The sequence below is a fragment of the Anolis sagrei genome, chromosome 3 (genome assembly GCF_037176765.1).
Source record: "Anolis sagrei isolate rAnoSag1 chromosome 3, rAnoSag1.mat, whole genome shotgun sequence".
In the NCBI taxonomy this organism is placed as follows: domain Eukaryota; kingdom Metazoa; phylum Chordata; class Lepidosauria; order Squamata; family Dactyloidae; genus Anolis; species Anolis sagrei.
The window spans coordinates 8097524-8118216 of NC_090023.1; the positions used below are offsets into that span (position 1 = coordinate 8097524).

General features: G+C 41.2%; 1 protein-coding gene across 3 annotated transcripts in view; it reads left to right on the plus strand.

Annotated features, from left to right (window-relative positions):
• UVRAG (UV radiation resistance associated) overlaps nucleotides 1-20693 on the plus strand; it is a 145792-nt gene that overhangs the window by 78005 nt on the left and 47094 nt on the right. For all 3 annotated transcript variants that reach the window (XM_060771249.2, XM_060771250.2, XM_067466464.1), the window contains one exon: nucleotides 2781-2946. In XM_060771249.2, the coding sequence (XP_060627232.2) occupies nucleotides 2781-2946 (166 nt within the window). The remainder of the gene's footprint in view (nucleotides 1-2780; nucleotides 2947-20693) is intronic.

A 20693-nucleotide genomic window follows, 5' to 3' on the forward strand; every position in this document is an offset into this window, starting at 1 on the left:
GATGTGGGTAAAACTTCCACCTGAACAGAGATGTGATGGAAATTAAAGTTAAGTGTGATGGTCTTTGACATGGAGTCAACAATGGAATAGGTAGACATGGAAAGGGATAACACATTAACTCACCAGCACTTGAATTAGAATAATAGAACCATAGCCCTGAAAGGGCCCCATAGACCATTGAATCCAATGCTCTTCCCAGCTCAGGATCTTCAATTTGAGCAGCGTTTCTCAATCTGGGGGTCAAGACCCCTGGTGGGATGACCAAAGGATCAAAACTCAAGAAGGATCGCCAAAGACATTTTTTCCTGATGGACTTAGGAACCCCTTTGGCAGAGAAGGCTGAAGATCTCTCAGCCTGTCCTTCTCTTCCTTTTTGGAAACAGATGGTGAACCCTCTCACCAAAAGCCCTCTCTCAGCCAATAGGGAGGGCTGTTTCTGAGACTCCAAGTGGGGAGGGGACAGCAGGTGTGCTCAGCACATGGCAGCATGGTGTGTGCAAGGGAGAGCGTGCGAGGCTGGAGGTAGGCTCACACCAATGAGTCCCTTCAAGGCATGGGGGTTCTGTGTGGGAAGTTTGGCCCAATTCTATCATTGATGCAGTTCAGAATGCTCTTTGATTGTAGGTGAACTATAAATCCCAGCAACTACAACTCCCAAATGTCCCCAGATTCCATCAGTGTTCACATTTGGGCGTATTGAATATTTGTGCCAAGTTTGGTCCAATCTGTCATTGTTTGAGTCCACAGTGTTGTCTGGATGTAGGTGAACTACAACTCAAGGTCCATGCCCACCAAACCCTCCCAGTATTTTCTGTAGTTAAGGGAGTTCTTTGTGCCAAGATTGGTTCAATTCCATTATTGGTGGAGTTGAGAATGCTCTTTTATTGTAGGTGAACTATAAATCCCAGCAACTCCAACTCCCAAATGACAAAATCCATCCCCCCCAACACCATCAGTATTCAAATTTGGGTATATTGGGTATTTGTGCCAAATTTGGTCCAGTGAATGCAAATACATCCTGCATATCAGATATTTACATGACAAGTCAAAATAGTAGGAAAATTACAGTTATGAAGTAGCAATGAGAAATAATTTTATGGTTGGAGGTCACCACAACATGAGGAACTGTATTAAGGGGTTGTGGCAGTAGGAAGATTGAGAACCACTGAGCTAGATCTTCCTCAATAGGGAGCTGTCCAGACTCACTTTGCAGATATCTTTAGAAAGAAACCTGATCATCTCTCTAGGCCAGTGTTTCTCAAACACTGCTCCTCCGAGTGTTGTAGACCTCAGGTCCCAGAAATCCCAGCCAGCTTACCAGCTGTTAGGTTTTTTGGGAGCTGAAGTCCAAAACATCTGGAGGAGCAGAGTTTGAAAGACACTGCTCTAGGCAATTGGTTCCATTGCCAAACCTTCTTACTCCATCAAAAGCTGGTCTTACTATCCAGCAGTTCCTTCTGATGTTTGTTCTTTTTGAGCTCCTCTCAAATACACTTTTTCTACTCCTACCTCATCCTACCTTTATCTTGTCCATTTGGCCTGCCCATTGTGTTCGATTTTCTATTATGCTATTTTGTTTGTTTACTTTATTTTGCCACAGTATGTACTTTATTGTGATGCAGTTTTTGTTGTTGTATTTTGCACTTTATGTTGCTGTATTGTATCTTTGGCCTCGTGTTAGCTGCCCCGAGTCCCCTTCAGGGAGATGGTGGCGGGGTATAAATAAAGATGATGATGATTATGTTGATTTTTTTTGTCGTGTCAGGAGTGACTTGAGAAACGGCAAGTCGCTTCTGGTGTGAGAGAATTGGCCATCTACAAGGACGTTGCCCAGGGGACGCCTGGATGATTTTGATGTTTTTATCATCCTTGTGGGAGGCTTCTCTTAGGTCCCCGTATGAGGAGCTGGAGTTGATAGAGGGAGCTCATCCACCTCTCCTCGGATTTGAACCTGCGACCTGTCGGTCTTCAGTCCTGCCGGCACAGGGGTTTAACCCACTGCGCCATCGGGGGCTCCTAGATGATGATGATGATGATGATGATGATGATGATGATTATATCATGATGGATTCAAGTTATAGGAAAAGAGATATCATCTAAACATTAGGAAGATTTTCCTGCTGGCAAGAGCTATTTTACAGTGGAATGTGCTGCCTCGAGAGTGTGGTAGAGTCCCAATTCTCTGGAGATTTGCAAGCAGAGGCTGAATGGTCATCTCTCAGCAGTGCTTTGATGGTGTTTTTCCTATACAGCAGAAGGGCATTGGGCTGGATGGTGCATAGGATCTCTTTCAACTCTATGATTCTATGACCTGGTTTTACCCTGCCTGTCTACTTCTCCCTATGGTAATCCTTGGCATGTTTGAAGAGTGCATCCCTGCAGCCTTCGCGTCACCAAACCAGACATGCCAAACCTATTCAACCTTTTCTCATATATTTTGTTCTCTATGCCTCTTATCATTCTCTTTGCTCTTCTCTGGACCTGCTCCAAAGTGTCTGTATTCTTCTTAAAATAAGGCATCGTGACCCGAACACAGGACTTCAGGTGATTGGCACAAAATATAGTGGGACTATTACTTGTCTCAACTTGGAAGCTATGCTTCTCTAATCTTTCAGCTTAGTTTGATTCTATCAGGTGAATTTCTTCACTGTAATTGCTCCATTTCCGTGTTTTAAAGGAAAGTTAATGAAAAAGGGAATATTAAAAAAACAATTGATCCAGCTCCGAAGACTTGAATTTGTTGATGAAACTGAGTATGGTATCCTTGTTCTTCCTTATAGCAAAAGATGATGGCAGCATCGCAGTCGCGCTGGGTTACACTGCTCACTTGGTCTCCATGATTTCCTTCTTCTTGCAAGTGCCACTCAGGTATCCCATAATTCACAAGGGCTCCAGGTCTGCAATCAAAGATAACATTAATGACAAGCTGACAGAGAAAGAAAGAGAGTAAGTGTGTGTTTCTATCTTTTAGGTTGGGGGAGACTGCAAATCTCCATCAAAAGCTATGCAACTTGTATTTTGCATGTCATCCACTGTATTTCATAATTTCAGTTTGGTCTTGTCTCCTTTCAGCAGTAATTTCAAATAATATTGGCACTGATGTCTGATTGAGCTGGGTACATCAAGCTAAATATTAGATGTAAACATTTAAACATTATTTTTTAAAATGTTCATCTTCAATACTTAAACCGTTCTGGATACATGCAAGAAAAGTCTGGCTTGCTTTAGGAATTAAATTGGAAAAACAAGTCTTGGATTTGACAGCTCCATATTCCAATTAAGATCCTTGCAGAGGGAAAATAAGACCATCCATCATATACATTTCGTGGGGGAGGGCCAAAATGCAAATGAAATACAGATTGAATATCTCTTATCTAAAATCCTGGGCACCAGAAGTATGTTAAATTTAGGATATTGTAAATTTTGGAAAATCTTACATATACGTACATAATGAGATACCTTTGAGATGGTCCCAGGTCTTAAACAAAATGCATTTGTTTCATGTACACCTTGTACACATGGCCTGAAGGTAAATTCATACAATAATTATCTATATAAATAAAAATGCAATGTTTATTTGTGGGATTGACATAACTCAAAAACCACTGGACAAATTGACACGAAATTTGGACACAATACACCTAACAGCCCAACGAGTGTCCATCACCCATAAACACTCACACACACGCACACACAGAGATACACAAAACCCCAGCTAAACAGACTTTAAAACCCCCAAAATACACCATATATACATAGACACATACACTCATATACATATGCACATGCACACATTCATACACACATGTATATATGCACAAACACACACAAATATACACATATACACACATACATATACATACACACATATATACATATACACATGCACATATACATGCACACATACATATACACATGCACACACATATATGTACACACGAATATGCATATAGACAAGCACACACACACACACAATATGCATGTACACATATAAACACACAAATACACAAATATATACACCCATATATATATATGCAAACACACATATAATAATAATAATAATAATAATAATAATAATAATAATAATAATAATTTATTTGTACCCCGCTACCGGTGCAAGAGGCCGAGCCCACAATACAACAATAAACAATAACAGCAATTATACAAAACAATACATAAAACTCATATGCAAAATAAGCAAAAAACATTAACAATTAACAATACACACATATACACACATACACACATATATACATACTCAAAACACATATACAAAGACTGGGCCACAGCAATGCGTGGCAGGGGATGGCTAGTAATGCTATATTTCTTTAAGACTTTATTGATGGTAAGATGCATGCTAATTTCAGTACTGGCAAAAAACAAAAACAAAAACCAGACTGCTTAATGTACAGTAGTGTGTGTCTGTGTGGGTGGAGGCACACCCCATTTTTAGAGACGTTTATATGACAGGGAAAGTGTCATATAAATTAAATTCTTATATATAATTCAATTCTTAGAATTGAAGAAATACAGTCATTCTGCACACAGAGTGAAGTTTGTGTACATTGCCCCACATAGGAAAACTAAGGTGTCACTATCTTAGTCACCTGTATGAACAATTTTAGATTTTGGAGGATTTCAGCATTCTGGGTAAGGGATGCTCAACTTGACTTTTTATTAAATCAGGTGCAAAAAAATATGATTACGTGAAACTGACTGACGTATTGTCCAAAAGTTGCAGATGATAGCAGATAGTATAATAATTTTAATACTGTTTGTGGAATTGTCTGATTATCTGCTGTTAAGCTGTTTTATTGGTAGTCATAGATTATCCATAAGCATTCAAACTGTGGCAAATCATTTATGCTCAGAGTGAGGAGAGAAATTTGAATGAAAATAGATTATCCTTCTGCTTTTTGTGTTGAATGGTGAAGGGACTGTAGCTGAACATTTTAACCAAAATGATAGCAGTGGCTCTTCTATTTGGATTCTGAATTATCACTCTGGGCTGCATTGTGTGCTATTTTCCTAAAGACAAAAATACCTATAGGTTGACAGATATGTTGGCAGTTTAGCAAGCTTATTTCTTTACGCCGCATAGAGTCTAAAGTGCAGTTCTTGCATACAAATCTCCATATCTTGAGTGTTGAAGTATGGTATAAATTACTGTATGCTCCCCATCTTCTTACAGCCCATTTGGCTCCTACTCAGAAGGTTATGATTCCTTAATGGATAGTTCATGATAAAGTTAAATGCAAACCCAACTTCATGTTTATATTTATGTCTGCTGGTGTAAAATTACAAGGCTAATTTCATTCACACTATTCTCACCCCCTTTTTGTTCTTGGAAATTGGCGTGCCCCAAGGAAAAAAATAGTTTTCATCAAGTGTTTATGTCTGTATTCCTGCCATATTTTCTTCTAATTCCTCATAAAATATAGAAAGTTTAAGAACATGCTCCTGCTATGAATTGATTCAGGCAATTTATCTAATCTAAAATCTAGTCTCAGTTGGAACCAACTGTGCCTTTGCAAAGGATAAACAATCAAAACGATCAATCAAAAATGGTGGAGTGGAGGAAGACAAGACAGCACTGGAAACACTTGGTCTTATTGATTCTTGTTTTGACCAAAATGAAACACAACCCACAAAAGAGCTGTACCTTTATAGACCTACTAAAATGCACAAAATACATCATTCAAATTTTCTTTTCTTTTCTTTTGAAAATTATTTTATTAATTGTTTGACATAAACAATCTAATATACAATCAGAAAATATACATTCAAAAATAATGAAGCATGTCTGGATCTATATTTAAATGGCAACTTGTGCAAAGTAAGTATAGCATACTTTACCATTCACTAGAATTCAATACATTTTCAAAGCAAAATCTGTGCAAGCTATTCTTAACTCGAATCATTCCGAACAGGGCATAGGGTTAGAGCCTGTGTTGGACAGGGTTACACTTCCCCTGAAGGCGCAGGTTCGCAGCTTGGGTGTGATCTTGGACTCATCGCTGAGCCTGGAACCCCAGGTTTCAGTGGTGACCAGAGGAGCATTCGCACAGTTAAAACTTGTGCGCCAGCTGCACCCGTACCTTGGGAAGTCTGACTTGGCCATGGTAGTCCACGCTCTGGTTACATCCTGTATAGACTACTGCAACGCTCTCTACGTGGGGTTGCCTTTGAAGACTAATCAGAAGCTTCAAATGGTCCAGCGTTCGGCAACCAGGTTGCTAACAGGAGCGGCACTCAGGGAGCATACTACTCCTCTGTTGTGCCAGCTCCACTGGCTGCCAGTTTGCTACTGGGCACAATTCAAAGTGCTGGCGTTAGCCTATAAAGCCCTAAACGGTTCTGGCCCTACTTACCTCTCCGAACGCATCTCCTCCTATGAACTGGCTAGGACACTAAGATCATCATCACTACCTCTGAGGATGTTTGCCATAGATGCAGGCGAAACGTCAGGAGAGAATGCCTCTAGAACATGGCCATAAAGCCCGAAAAAACCTACAACAACCCAGAACATGCACAGCACCCAATATGCCATTTGAAACCCTGATGTGTACTCTTTCATTGAATTGGATGATTCAGGGTGTTAGCATGCTGTAAATTGGATAGGATACATATTTGTCATTTATTAATTAGTTTACAGCCTGTCCCTCCTGTGTGTGCCAGGAGCGACTTGAGAAACTGGAAGTCACTTCTGGTCGCTGTCTGCAAGGATGCTATCCAGGGGATGCCTGGATGTTTTGGTGTTTTACCATCCTTTTAGGAGGCTTCTCTCCTGTCCCCGTATAGGGAGCTGGAGCTAATAGAGGGAGCTCATCCGTGCTCTCCCCGGATTTGAACTTGTGACCTGTCAGTGTTTAGTCCTGTCGGCACAAGGGTTCGGGGGCTCCTGGCCTGTCCCATGTAAAACAATTCTAGGGACCTAGCATACCAGTAAAATCTATGCAAATAATAGTAAGACCTGGGAAATCATGGAATCCATATCTGCGGTTCCACCTGCCCAAGGGGAAATAGTCTCTCTGTGGAAGTGGTTCCCAACCTTTGGTCTTCCAGGTGTTTTGGACTTCAGCTCCCAAAATTCCTAACAGCTGCTAAAATGTCTGGGATTTCTGGGAGTTGAAGTCCAAAACACCAGGAAGACCAAAGGTTAGGAACCATGCTCTAAGGTATTTGCAACTCTGTTGTATGCCTTGATCTCCCCACCATCCCTATCACTTGTATCTGTTCAAACATTTTGGAGTAACTTTGAGGCTGGCTTGAAATCCCAAAGATGATTGTTGCTACCACCTTTGCCCTCCCAGAATCATTGACCAGGAACAATGGGAAAGGGAAAGGGAACATTGGCACACATTGGGTAGAAATAATTGGATTTTAGAATAGCGACATCTCTGTTCTCCAAGTTGAGTAATGTCTACGTTGTTTTCATATCAAAAGTGAGAAGCGTAGCCCATCCATAGATCCAATGTAAATTTGATCTCTTCTGAGCTGTCTGGAGCATAATCAGATGCTAGGTAAAAAGGGAGTATCATGTACACAGGATTTGTATTATAATGGACTACAGCATGGGGGGGGGGGGCATTGTAGTAATTGAGATAATACTCCATTCTTTTCCAGAGTTATTCCAATGTTTCATATTTTTTTCAATTTCTACAACAAGAAAGGGGAAAAGAAAAAACAGGAGCGAAGAAAAAAAAAGAAGGGAGTTGAGCGGTCAGCTATTTTAGCCTCCTTACGCCTGCATTGTGTTCGTGTGTGCTGCTTTCTGTCCATCTCTCAGCCTCGCCGCTCCAGGAGCTGCTACCTCACTGCTAGCCTTCCTTAGTTTTAAGATTGTGTAGATTGTGTTTCCTGCTTTACAGGGCAGTCGTTCCCCCACTTTCATGGTGGTTATGAACACAGCTCCACTGTAGAAGTGGGAAAATCACAAATATCTCCAGGAGAGGAATGGGGTGTCACTGCTGTGGTTCCATATGGAGAAAGGAGAGCTGGCCCCGCATGCCGCTTCCCTTGCCCTGCAGATTCCCTCTCCTTTTCCTTCTCTTGTGTGGCACGAGACTCTCATAGGAAAAGGAAATAAGAAAATGAGGGGGACAGAATCACAGTACAAACCTGAAGAGGAGGAGAAACCAGCCACACACATCTTGCAATGTCTGGCTCCTCTTCATCTTCTGTGCTGCGTGTTCCTTCTTCCCCCCAGGACTTCCCTTCTTTTGGGAAGAAAAAAGATTTGTGGAACACAGGAAGAGAAAGAGGAGCCAGATCCATGGCATGAGTGAAGTGGTGTGGGGCCTCTTCTTGCTTTTACATCCATGCCGCAAGTCTCTGTTTTGGCCAGGAAAGCAAGGGAGATACCTTATTTATATTTATTGTTTCAGGAGCAGACCAAAAACAATGCATTGCATTTTTTAACAAACAGACAAACAAACAAAACACAAAGTTTGCAAGCTTGGTAATTGATTAAATGTCCTTTGACCAGTAGCTGGCCACTTGGAGTGCCTCTGGTGTTGCTGCAAGAAGGTCCTCCCTTGTGCATGTGGCAGGGCTCAGGTTGCATTGCAGCAGGTGGTCAGTGGTTTGTTCTTCTCCGCACTCGCATGCCGTGGATTCCACTTTGTGGCCCCATTTCTTGAGGTTGGCTCTGCATCTCGTGGTGCCAGAGCGCAGTCTGTTCAGCGCCTTCCAAGTCGCCCAGTCTTCTGTGTGCCCAGGGGGGAGTCTCTCATTTGGTATCAGCCATTGATTGAGGTTCTGGGTTTGAGGGAGATACCTGGCGGAACAGAAATTCATGACACAGAAACCTCCCAAACAGCTCTGTCGCTCACTTTCAGAGGATAGGGCTGTCATATACTTTCTGTCCTTTGCCCAGGTTGGAGAGAGACTTGTGCCATTTTCTACTCCCAACTTCAGGAGTAGAGAATTTCAAATGCACAAATACTCAAAACAACGAATGATGGTGACACCTAAGAAAGGAGCAAATGTATTTGTTGATTTGCAATGTACTTTGTCAGCTTGGATGATCTTAACTTTTATTTGCAAGACTTCATCTCTTGAATGCATCTGAATATTTTAAAATGATGGCTCTGTGTCACATTTTGCCTATGTATTTGTAATTTACATATCACTTCTTCATTCAGATAACTCTCCAGACTGCTTCACACATTAGCATTTTCTACCAACATATGCTGTATTTTTAGCAAGAGAGAGGTAAATTTTGTGGGTAGTGTGAGGTGGCATTTATATCCTCTAAAAGCAGATAGATAGATAGGTAGATAGGTAGATAGATAGATAGATAGATTAGATAGATAGATAGATAGATAGATAGATAGATAGATAGATAGATAGATAGATAATTTTGACTGAGCAGTGCTCTGATCCATCTTTATTTCCTACCAGGTTTTTAATGTAATGTGAAGATACTAGGGATTGGCCACATGGTCCATGCTCTCATCACATCTAGGTTAGATTACTGCAATGCCTTCTACATGGGGTTGCCTTTGAAGACTTCTTGGAAGCTTCAAATAGTCCAGCGAGAGGTAGCTACTGGAGTGGAGTACAGGGAGCACATAACTCCCATGTTACGCCAACTCCGTTGGCTCCCAGTTTGTTACCAAGCACAATTCAAAGTGCTGCCTTTGGCCTATAAAGCCTTAAACGGCCCTGGCCCAATTTACCTGTCCGAACGCATCTCTCCTATGAACCACCACGGAGATTAAGATCATCTAGGGAAGCCCTGCTTTTGGTCCTGCCACCATCACAGGCACGTTTGGCGGGGATGAGAGACAGGGCCTTCTCAGTAATTGCCCCTCGGTTATGGAATTCCCTTCCTAATGAGATGTCAGCCCCCTCCCTCTTGTCCTTTAGAAGGATGTTAAAAATGTGGCTGTGGGACCGAGCATTGGGATTGTGCAATGAGACAGCAATAGGAACTCTTAGTGTGCCAACCAAATTCAATATGGTTGTTGAGACAGTTTTAACTACAAGATTTTAACTTCAAAATAAGTGATTTTAATGATTTTGTATGTGTATGGTCTAGTATGTTTCGACATTTAATGTTTGCCATTTATATGTTGTGCTATGCCCTGAGTCCCCTTCAGGGTGAGAAGAGTGGAATAAAAATGCTTTAAATAAATAATACTATGGAACATAGCTCATTTCAAAAAGGGGGGTTGAACTCGTAGAGTTTCCTATCCGTGCAAGCTGCTTCCAGTTACTTGGAGTTCATTCTGGGAGAAGTCTTGGAAACCCAATTCTTCTATTTAATTAAAGAAACTGTAAAATAACAACACACTCGACAGCGGTAATGCAAGTGTTCTTTCGGTAGTTCTGAAATCTCCTGGGAGCCAAAATGCTATGCCTCAGCAAAACAGGCCGAAGGGCCCGTATAATATATCAATCCAAAAATAATGTGCCTGTGGCCTACTTAACCCCAGTTTGTAAAATTCTTGTGTAATCTAAGCAATCGCTCACGGTATCAGTACTACTAATCAGGAATTATAGCAATTTTCGAGTGAGTCCAAATTTGGTACTTAAGTAGTTTTAACCCCTGTGACCTTCCAGGGATTAGGTATTTCAACTATATCCGGTCTCTTGTAGACTGGAAATGAGCCCCGGCTTTCCCAGGCTTCATGGGTAATTAGGTCAATTGGCAGAGGCCCCAGAATTGGACCAATCCATAATTGGTATAATTCAAGTGTGTGCAAGTGTATAAACGTTTGCCTTTCATTTATTGCTGAAGAATTGGCTCCCCTAATTGCCAGAGTCTTAACTCACGCTGCACTTAAGAATCATAAACATATCTTGAGACGAGTGCCGTGGTTTTAAGTTATAGAGTGAGACTTAATTTCTCTGCATTCAACAGCAACATGGAAAAGATTTGGCTGTGTTGGTGGTAGTGGCTCACCTTCAGTTGTGGGTTGTGGACCACATCTTCATTCAGCACTTAGGTTTTATGAGATGGAGTTATGTAAAGTACGACACCCTTATCCATAGATATGATCCCCAGTTTCAGTTACCCATGCTCCGAAAAATATTCCCTCCGGAGCCGTTTTGTTGACTGCTCAGGTGTGATTCTATCCATGTATAGTAAAAATACAGGGTTCACGAGTATCCACTTCAGGCGCCCATGAGAAGTCTTGAAACATCTCCGTATGTATCTAAGTTACCTTTCCCTATTAGCAGATTGTTCTGACTGTGTGACCACAGCTATGAGACAAATGCCTTGTCAAATTTCCAGAAACATAGACATCTCAGATCATTTTTTAACTTTTGTTAATTGATGTTTTAGTGGAACCTTTTCAAATCATTGTAAGCCACCTGGAATCCCATTTGGGAGAAAGATAGAATATAAATTTTATCTTTAAATTCTAGACATCAAATACGCTTGATGTCTAGGTTAGGCCTATTTGAGACCTCTGTGCTTGGATATTGCAGGTAGACTTCAATCCTTGAATAAACCTGCTTTATGCAAACTCGTCCACCCTCCGATTTTAGGTTTTTTGGGGGGTGAATGGATTTGCAGCAGAAAGGAAGTCACCAGAAAGACAAATGTTTCCTATACTCATCCAGTGTGCAAATTCTTAGAAAGGTTGCTTTTCCCACAGACGTGAATAAATGAAATCATCGTATGGAGTCTTACTATATTTTCACAAAGACTGGCAGAGCTTGTTTCAGTATTATCTCCAGAGAAAGGGAGTTACACAACAAAGTTATATCACAAAAGAGGCCCTGTTAAGAGTGTTAGCAGTGCAGACCTTGTTATTTATTTTAATTTATTTACAGCATTTATATTCCGCCCTTCTCACCCCGAAGGAGACTCGGGGCGGATCACAGAACACATCCACAGCAAACATTCAATGCTGTTAAACAGATCAGACAAACAACAGGTAAAAATATTATTGTGATATTTTTCACAACTTCGGCATCCTAGAGGTTATGCTCGATTCTGGGCGGGGGGGGGGGGGGGCGCTGTCACTTTATCCTCTATGACAAAGGGCCCTTGATCACAGACTACTCCTTCCTTCGATCACCGGCATTTTCCTGGTATTTTCTTTTTATGGTGCCGTAAAATATCTCCCCGCTTAAGTGGTGCCAATTTCTCTACTCACCTCTCACAGCTGTTTTCAAACTGCTTAGGTGGACACTTAGCTGGGCTGAAGGTTGGGTGCACACTCTGCCCTGGGCTTCAAACTGCCGACCTTTCAGTTGGTAAGATTTATTGCTGCTGGTGATTAACCAGTTGTGCCACAGCCCGGCCCTGATATAACACTTAGGTGATGATATAATCTAAGTGCTTTTCTGAAAGATTTGAAGTTGCAAACAGGTTGGTAGAGAAGAGGTATTTGTGCTGTCACACGCTGGGTCTGTAGCAGTTGGCTTTTGAACAGGACATGCTCTTTGTGTCCAGCGGGAAGCCGGGTGCCTTGAGTGAGAGGCCCTAAGGATTTTCCTATGCAGAGTCTTTAGAAACTTGAAAGGTTTAACAAAGTCCTTTATTATTCCTTAAGTCTTCAACAAACAATCAAATACTTCTTAGATCTTCAACAAATTAAACAAATGCTTCAAGGCATTGAATCAACTGGTGGCTTTCTTAATCTTGTCCACAAGGGACAGGCAACTGGCTTTGTGAACTGTTTCTTTTCTTTAAGAGAAAAACCCCTTTTAACCCCTCCTTGGGCAATCTACTTTCTAAACTTTGCTGGTGTGGGCTCTGCTCCCGGCTCCAAATTGCTTCTTGGGTCCCGAGTAGACCTACCAGTCAAGACTTTGTAGATTCTCCAGCTGGAGTCCTTTGGAACTGTTTTCTCCTGGAATTTCCCCCAGATGCTGTGAGAAACGAAGCTTCTCTACAGGTGGAGCTAATCCACATCCTGTAGCTAAGCTTTCCAATGCAAGACTGACCTAAAATGGTTCCCTCTCCTCCCAGAGCCCTGGGGAAAGGGGCGGAACCAAAACTTAACAATGATTGATGGGTCATAGGCCCTGTAATTGCAAACCAAGGGAAGCCACCTTATTGCAAAATGCATGGAACTTTGGAATACATGCAAACACTCAATAGAAAGAAATGAAGTTGGAGCTCCTGGTACAGCCGTACCAGCACAGTATTCCTTTACCTAACATGGTTCTAAACTGTTTGAGACTTTATATTTACAGTTATTTTGAAATGTGTTTCATTACAAATAGTTAGATCTTGCCATTTGTACAGAATTGTTTTCTCTTCTGCACATCAGAGCCAACATCTTCTGCCTAATTTCATGTTACCCGACTTATTTCCAATTTATTGCAACCCTAAAGTGTATCAAATTTTTGGGTTGTTTTTCGTTTGTTTGATTGATTTTGGTTTTTGCTGAGATAGCATCATTTGCCCAAGTTCGCCAACTGGGTTTCCATGACTGAACAGGGATTTGAACCTAGATGGACAGCTTATTGGTCTAATGCTCAAACCATAGCAGTCTTTTTAATTGCTGGCCAAGGTTCAGCTTTCTTTGCATCGGACCAAATCTTTTAAGTGGAGAAGGCAGCCCTAGAAAAAATCACTGACATTCTCACTTGGCACCTTTGGCCATAAATTGGAATTTCCCCCTTTCTTAAGGGTCTTCTAGTGAGAAAATTTCTTTCCAAGACGTGACTGGAAGCATTCTGTTTTCGGCCATATTTTATCTGACCGCATTTTTGTGTGCGTGTTGTTGGGGTCGAGGGGATTTGCACGTCCTTGCTTGGGTTTCTTGCAATTCAGTTTGAAATGTAAGCGAATAAAGGGAAATCGGGATCGAAACCACATGCTTTTCATGTTAGATTAGGTCCAGGTGGGAGGGACTGTTAAAAAATCAATCGGTTGCTTATGATTCAAGAATACTTTGGATTGAAGGCAGGTGGCTATGCGCGGACATATGAAAAACCGATCGCCAGCATATTGGTACATACGAGATTGATCTCTTGAAAGACAAAGAGAAGTCCATAAATTTCAGAACTTCGCAATAACGACGCTCAGACCTGAGCACCCAGATGAGGAAGTTTTTGTATCTGAAGAGGAAATCTTTTTCTTCTTTCTCAAAAGCATCTCGATCCTTTTAGCTTTGCTTTAACAGTTAACATCTGACGGACCTAAGAGGCCTGCGGAGACTCATTACAGCCTTTTCAAATATTGTAGCTGTCCCGTGATGCTGAACAGGTCGAGATTAGCCCAGGAACAGCATGAGGCTGCGAAATGAAATGAGAATGTGATTGCAAAGTATTTGTCTGAGGTCAGGATGAGAGGGAAGACGGGTAGGAGTGAGCTTAAGAGTTTAATGGGAAATAGTGTGCGCTAAAAGGTATCCTATTAGGATTGCGATAGTGGTGACTTTCAAGGAATACTACAGGGTGTCCTCCATTTATCATAGTGGCAAACATTAGGAAAGTTTCTTGTATCATTGTTAACTCCAAGCTACAAAATATTGAGCTGTAAAAATAAACTCTTGTAAAAAACAAATAACGATGATAAGGAATTAATTGTGACAATATATCTATATAAATAAAAATGTAATGTTCATTTGTGGGATTAACATAACTCAAAAACCACTGGATGAATTGGCACCAAATTTGGACACAAGACACCTATCAGGCCACTGAGTGACCATCACTCCGAAAAACACTGAAAAACGCAGTGGAAGAGACTTAAAAAGCCAAAAAACAAAAAATGCATTACAACGCACGTGCAAAACTACATATATACACAAACACACAGATATACATATATACAAATATACAGAAATATATACAGAAATATATACAGAAATATATGCACACACAAAACATACACAGAAAGGGGCAAGAAAGGAAGGAGAGAAAGAGGGGAAAAAGGAGGGAAGGAGAGAAGGAGAGAAGGAAATAAAAATGTGAAAGAAGGCAGGAAAGAGAGGGGGAAGGAAGGAGAGAAGGAAGAAAGAGAGAAAGAGGGAGAGAAGGAAATAAAGAAAGGTAGAGAAGGAAAGAGAGAAGGAAATAAAAGAGTGAAAGAAGGAAGGAAAGAGAGAGGGAAGAAAGGAGAGAAGGGAGAAAGAGGGAGAAAAGGAAAGAAAGAAAGGTGTAGAGAAGGAGAGAAGGAAATTAAAAAGTGAAAGAAGGAAGGAAAGAGAGAGAGAGAGGAGAGAAGGAACGAAAGAGAAAAAGAGGGAGGAAAGAAAGGAAGGATGGAACCAAAGAGCAAAGGAAGCGAGGAAAGACACAGGTAGAGAAGGAAGAAAGACAAAGGGAAAGAAAAAGAGGGAAGGAAGGAGAGAAAGAAAGGAGAGAAATGAAGAAGGAGAGAAAGAGGGAGAGAGGGTTGACCACAGCAATGCGTGGTGGGTACAGCTAGTTAATAATAAATATGTGTAGGTAGACAAGTCTGCTTGAGTTCACTAAATGTTTCTTAGGTAAAGGTAAGCTTTTAGTTCTTAATTTTGTAATATTTGAGCTTGGATCTGCTTGACCAAATTTGCTTCATTTCTCAGGGGAAGTAAGATGCCATGAAACTGACACAATATGTTGCCAAATTTATTTATTTATTTATTTATTTAGAACGTTTATATCCCTTTCTTCTCTACCTCCGTGGAGGGACTCAGAACAGCTAACAACAAAATTCAATGCTATGTAGTAAATAACGTCATAAAACAACATACACAATAAATAAGTTCTAAAATACATATAAAAATAATTCATCACGTTAAAAACAATATCCAACTCAGTCCAAAATGTTGTGATCAGATAACTCTTAGTCCAGTGGTTCTCAACCTGTGGGTACCCAGATGCTTTGGCTTTCAATTCCCAGAAATCCTAACAGCTTAAGTAACCTGGCTGGGCTTTCTGGGAGTTGTAGGCCAAAACACCTGGGGACCCACAGGTTGAGAACTCCTGTCTTAGTCTATTGATTTTTCAATCCTGGACTTAATGGCCTTTGTTCTGATGGCTTGCTCCTGGGCTGCAAGAATCAGGCCTTCTGTCTCCTTCTTCAGTGTTCCATTTGTGAACCGTAACCAGGTCTTCTCCTTGTCAACTTTTCCTTCAATCTTCTCAAGGAACTGCCCATACAAGGCTTGGTTGTGCCAGCTGTCAGCTCTGGTTTGGAGTGCAGTTTTCTATTATTATTATTATTATTATTATTATTATTATTATTATTATTACAATCACAGTCACAATAAAATCTTACATTTGGAGGTTTCACCTTGGGAGGAGCAAAAAGAGGGTGCAGTGAACCAAACCCATGATTACAAGGTGATGGTGCTAATGATTTAGTGTTCTCCAGTCTTGTCCAGTTGTGTTGGTACGCAGATGACATCCAACCCTATCACTTCTTCCTACCTGCTACTAAGGAGGCTGTTCAGGTCCTGTTGTGTCGGTCTGGGTGGGAGTTGGCAGTTGTGTCGGTCTGGGTGGGAGCAAACAAATTGAAATTGAATCCAGACGAGACAGAGGTACTCCTGGTCAGTCACAAGGTCAAACAGGGTATAGGGTTACAGCCTGTGTTGGATAGGGTTACACTCCCACGAAGATTGGGAGTCCTCCTGGACTCATTGCTGAGCCTAGAATCCCAGTTCTCGTTGGTGGCCAGGGGAGCATTTACACAATTAAAACTTGTGCACCAGCTGCACCCATACTTGGTAGTCCATGCTCTGGTTACATCTCGAATAGACTATTGCAGTGGTTCTCAAACTGTGGGTCTCCAGGTGTTTTGGCCTACAACTCCCAGAAATCCCCGCCAGTTTACCAGTGGTTAGGATTTCTGGGAGTTGAAGGCCAAAACACCTGGGGACCCACAGGTTGAGAACCATTGGACTATTGCAACGTGCTCTATAAGGGGTTGCCTTCGAAGACTGTTTGGAAGCTTCAAATAATCAAACGGACAGCAGTCAGGTTGATCACCAGAGCAGCGCACAGGCAGCGTATAACCCCTCCTATTGCATCAACTCCACTGGCTGCCAGTTTGCTACCAAGCACAATTCAAAGTGCTGACTTTAGCCTATAAAGCCCTAAATGGTTCTGGCCCAGCTTACCTGTCCGAATGTATCTCCCTCTATGAACCACCTAGAAGACTAAGATTGTCGAGGGAGGCCCTGCTCTCGGTCCCGCCACCTGCACAGGTGTCTGGTGGGAACGAGGGATAGGGCCTTCTCATTGGTGGGACCTTGGCTGTGGGACTCCCTCCCCAGTGATATCAGAGGTAGTGAGGATGCTTGCCATAGATGCAGGTGAAACGTCAGGAGAGAATGCCTCTAGAACATGGCCATATAGCCCGAAAAAACCTACAACAACCCAGTGATTCCGGCCATGAAAGCCTTCGACAATACATTGAACACTTTTGATTTCTTTTCATTAGAATTGTGTTAAGAGGACGCAGACTGTTACTCAACATTAAAATCAGTGGAACTAAAAAGAGACACTGCTTCCTTAACAATTTCTATTACATTTGATAATACAAAGAGACCTTTAAAATAAACAAAAACTTTATGAAGCCATGAACCCAGTTCATCCCCCCTTTTTACAGCTTTTTCTTCTAGACGTAGCAAATCCCACACTTTTTCTAACAACATAATGAAATACTATATTGTAACAAACCATACTTTTTGGTTTTAAAGGGCATATTTATTGCCCAGACTGAATGCATTTTGTGTTATTAATTGTAATGTTATCCTTTTATAATCCAAATCCTGCTACAATGGGATAAAGTAATTCAGTAGATGTTGAAATTGATTCTCTGTGATTCATGCAACAGAGAGCAATGGAATTTTGCTGCTCATAAGTACCTTTATTTTAGTGTGTTGTATTTTCCTGTCCAACGGTTAGGATTTATAGATCTGTTAAGTGGACTGAGCTTATATGTGTAGTGATTAGAATGATTTTATATTTCTCAACTTGAAGTCCCCCATTAAAAGTTTGAAGAATTGTAAAACAGAGACCCTCACAATTTGGGGGCACTGTAATGACATCTGCCAAAACTTTCATTTTAGTAGTTCTGCATAGAGATAATGTTGTTTTTGTCTTGGGTGCTTTAAAGAAACTGTTTTAATAATACATAATGCCTGTCATCTGTGTAACGATCTCATTTCTGAACTAAATCTCTGTTCAAATATTAATCTTTCCCTATCCTGAGGATTTGGAGGTGAATAATGTATGTAAGGTAAAGGTAAAGGTTTTCCCCTTGACATTAAGTCTAGTCATGTCCAACTCTGGAGGTTGGTGCTCATCTCCATTTCTAAGCTGAAGAGTCAGCATTGTCTGTAGACACCCCCAAGGTCATGTGGCCAGCATGACTGCATGGAGGACAGGACAGCTCAGACCCATACACTTTTCTTATATTGTTTGAATTAAAGGGAAATAAGAGAGCACAATAAAATAGTTAACATAGTTATTTCTATGGAGCCATCTGTTTAGAGTTCTGCCTTTCAGAGTCTTAGAAGAAAAAGTTAACGATAGTAATTAGTATCATGAAACAACACATTTTTAGAAATATTTTCCATAGAAAACTTTTAAGTTCCTCATCATGGAACATTGCACTAAAGGAATGAAGGCAGAGTGTTATCTCAGACTGCTCAGGACAAAAGTGACATTCAAACTCAGGATGTCATGCCTTGCAACTCGCTTAGCCACTGCATTACACTACTTATGGGTTGTCTTGAGGAAATATGCATAGATTTAAGTACCATTTGAGTCACCTAAACTCCTGTTGTCAGTTATCTAAGTCCTTATTAATGAAATGGCAGTGATATAATTTATTTGTGGTGGTGAAAAAATGGCTTTTGGGAACAGTGTGATAGTAAAACTTAGGACTCAAATAAGGATTCTAAATGGTCACTGGGAAATAAAACTTCAATATACTCTGTTTATTATTTGGAAGACTGCTCTATCCTCTATGGTAGTCAAAGACCTAACCGTACCATTACAGATTCGTCCAGAACTAAACACATATTGCTTACGAGTAAACAAGAAACGAATTCTAAGGATGTAACACCTTTGTCTCAAATCCTTTTTGTTATGTTTGATTTTGAAAATTGTAATCATTTCTATACATTTAATTTATTTCTTTTTCCAGAAAAGTTTCCAAATATGATGGTAAATCGGTTGCCGCTTTGCTGACTATTCCACTTGTCATGAGTGGAGTGCCATAAGCAGGGTCCCGTCCTGGGCCCGGTCCTGTTCAACATCTTTATTAATGACTTAGACAAAGGGTTTGAAGGCATGGTCATCAAGTTTGCAGACATCACCAAATTGAGAGGGATAGCCAATACTCCAGAGGTCAGGAGCAGAATTCAAAAAGATTAGAGAGATGATTGGCCATAACTAACAAAATGAACTTCAACAGGGAAAAATGCTAGATACTCCACTTAGGCAGAAAAAAGGAAATGCAAAGATACAGAATGGGGGACGCGTGGCTCAAGAGCAGTACGTGTGAAAAAGATATTGGAGTCCTCGTGGACAACAAGTTATGCATGAGTCATGAATGTGATGCGGCAGCAAAAAAAAGTAAATGGGATTTTGGCCTGCATAATTAGTAGTATAGTGTCTAGATCAAAGAAAGTCATAGGTAAAGATAAAGGTTTTCCCCTGATATTAAGTCCAATTGTGTCCGACTCTGGGGTGTGGTGCTCATCTCCATTTCTAAGCCCGAAGAGCCAGCATTGTCCCTAGACACCTCCTAGGTCATGTAGCTGGCATGACTGCATGGAGTGCCCATATCTTCCCGCCAGAGCAGTCCCTATTGATCTACTAACATTTGCATATTTTTGAACTGCTAGGTTGGCAGAAGCTGGGGCTGACAGTAGAAGCTCAAGCCACTCCCTGGATTCAAACCTGCGACTTTTCAGTCAACAAGCTCAGCAGCTCAGCACTTTAACCCACTGTGCTACTGGAAGTCATGCTACCCCTCTATTCTGTCTTGTTCAGACCACATCTGGAATACTGTGTCCAATTCTGAGATGTTGACTCTAAGCTGGAATGTGTCCAGAAAAGGGTGAATCAAAGGATCAAGGTTCTGGAGAACAAGCCCTATGAGCAGCTAAAAGAGCTGGGCATGTTTAGCCTGCAAAAAAGAAGGCTGAGAGGAGATGTGACGAGGGCTATGTATAAATATGTGAGGGGAAGTTATAGGGAGGAGGGAACAAGCTTGTTTTCTGCTGTTCTGGATACTAGGATGCAGAACAATGGCTTCAAGCTACAGAAAAGGAGATTCCACCTGAACATGAGGAAGAACTTCCTAACTGTGAGAGTTGTTCAGCAGCGGAACTCTCTGCCCGGAGTGTGGTGGAGGCTCTTTCTTTGGAGGCTTTTAAACAGAGGCTGGGTGGCCATCTGTCAGGGGTGCTTTGAATGTTATTTTCCTGCTTGACAGAATGGGGTTGGACTGAATGGTCCATAAAGTCTCTTCCAACTCTAGGATTCTATGATTCTACTTCTCTTCCTAGTTCATCTGCTCTTTGATATTCCTTTAGTTTACCATCTTTCTGGTGCAAATGTCTGCTACAAGTAAATCTTACTGAGCTCACTAGGCTTCCTCACAAGTAATGGGGTTTAGGTTTGCACGCTGATGGAGTGTACTCAATTGATGTCCCTTGGCTTAAAGCATGGAGTTGTTGTCTCAGAAATGGAGAAAGATATTATTTTCAGTGATGCCTTTTATAAGTTTGCAGAGAAGTAGGTGTTCGTGAAAAACACCTCTCTCCCACTTTTGA